The sequence below is a fragment of the Buceros rhinoceros genome, unplaced genomic scaffold, assembly GCF_000710305.1.
Source record: "Buceros rhinoceros silvestris isolate BGI_N320 unplaced genomic scaffold, ASM71030v1 scaffold5638, whole genome shotgun sequence".
In the NCBI taxonomy this organism is placed as follows: domain Eukaryota; kingdom Metazoa; phylum Chordata; class Aves; order Bucerotiformes; family Bucerotidae; genus Buceros; species Buceros rhinoceros.
In genome coordinates this window covers 1200-1522 of record NW_010426255.1, presented here as the reverse complement: position 1 = coordinate 1522, position 323 = coordinate 1200, and the positions used below count along the sequence as shown (strand labels likewise).

General features: G+C 63.5%; 1 protein-coding gene across 1 annotated transcript in view; it reads right to left on the bottom strand.

The window, feature by feature from the left end:
- Positions 1–66: 66 nt before the first annotated feature.
- Positions 67–323, bottom strand: part of PIANP (PILR alpha associated neural protein) — a gene marked incomplete at its 5' end in the record, with an annotated part of 1449 nt that continues 1192 nt past the window's right edge. The window contains 2 exons of the mRNA XM_010141432.1: positions 67–88; positions 233–312. Coding sequence (XP_010139734.1) covers positions 67–88; positions 233–312 — 102 coding nt within the window. The remainder of the gene's footprint in view (positions 89–232; positions 313–323) is intronic.

The following is a 323-nucleotide window of genomic DNA, read 5'->3' as shown; positions in this document are numbered from 1 at the left end:
GAGAGTCTGCGCTCTCCGGCTGTGACAAGAGGGTGGGGGGAGCCAGCTCTGCGTCTCCCGTGAGCGTCACAGGTTCACCAGTGGGATGCTGAGGGGAAAAGGGAATAGAAATTAATTAGCCACAGGACTTTATGCTGCCCCCCACTGCCCCGGCTACCTGACCAGCACTGTTGGCATGCCTCAGCCTGCCTGCCCCCTGGCCCCCACCTGCCCCGGGTCACCGGCCACTCACCGGTTGAGCTGGAAGGCTGTACTCTTCCCGTGACCCCCCAGTTTCTCCACGCACTCCTGGCCCTGCCTGGACTCCTCTGCCTCAGGCATGG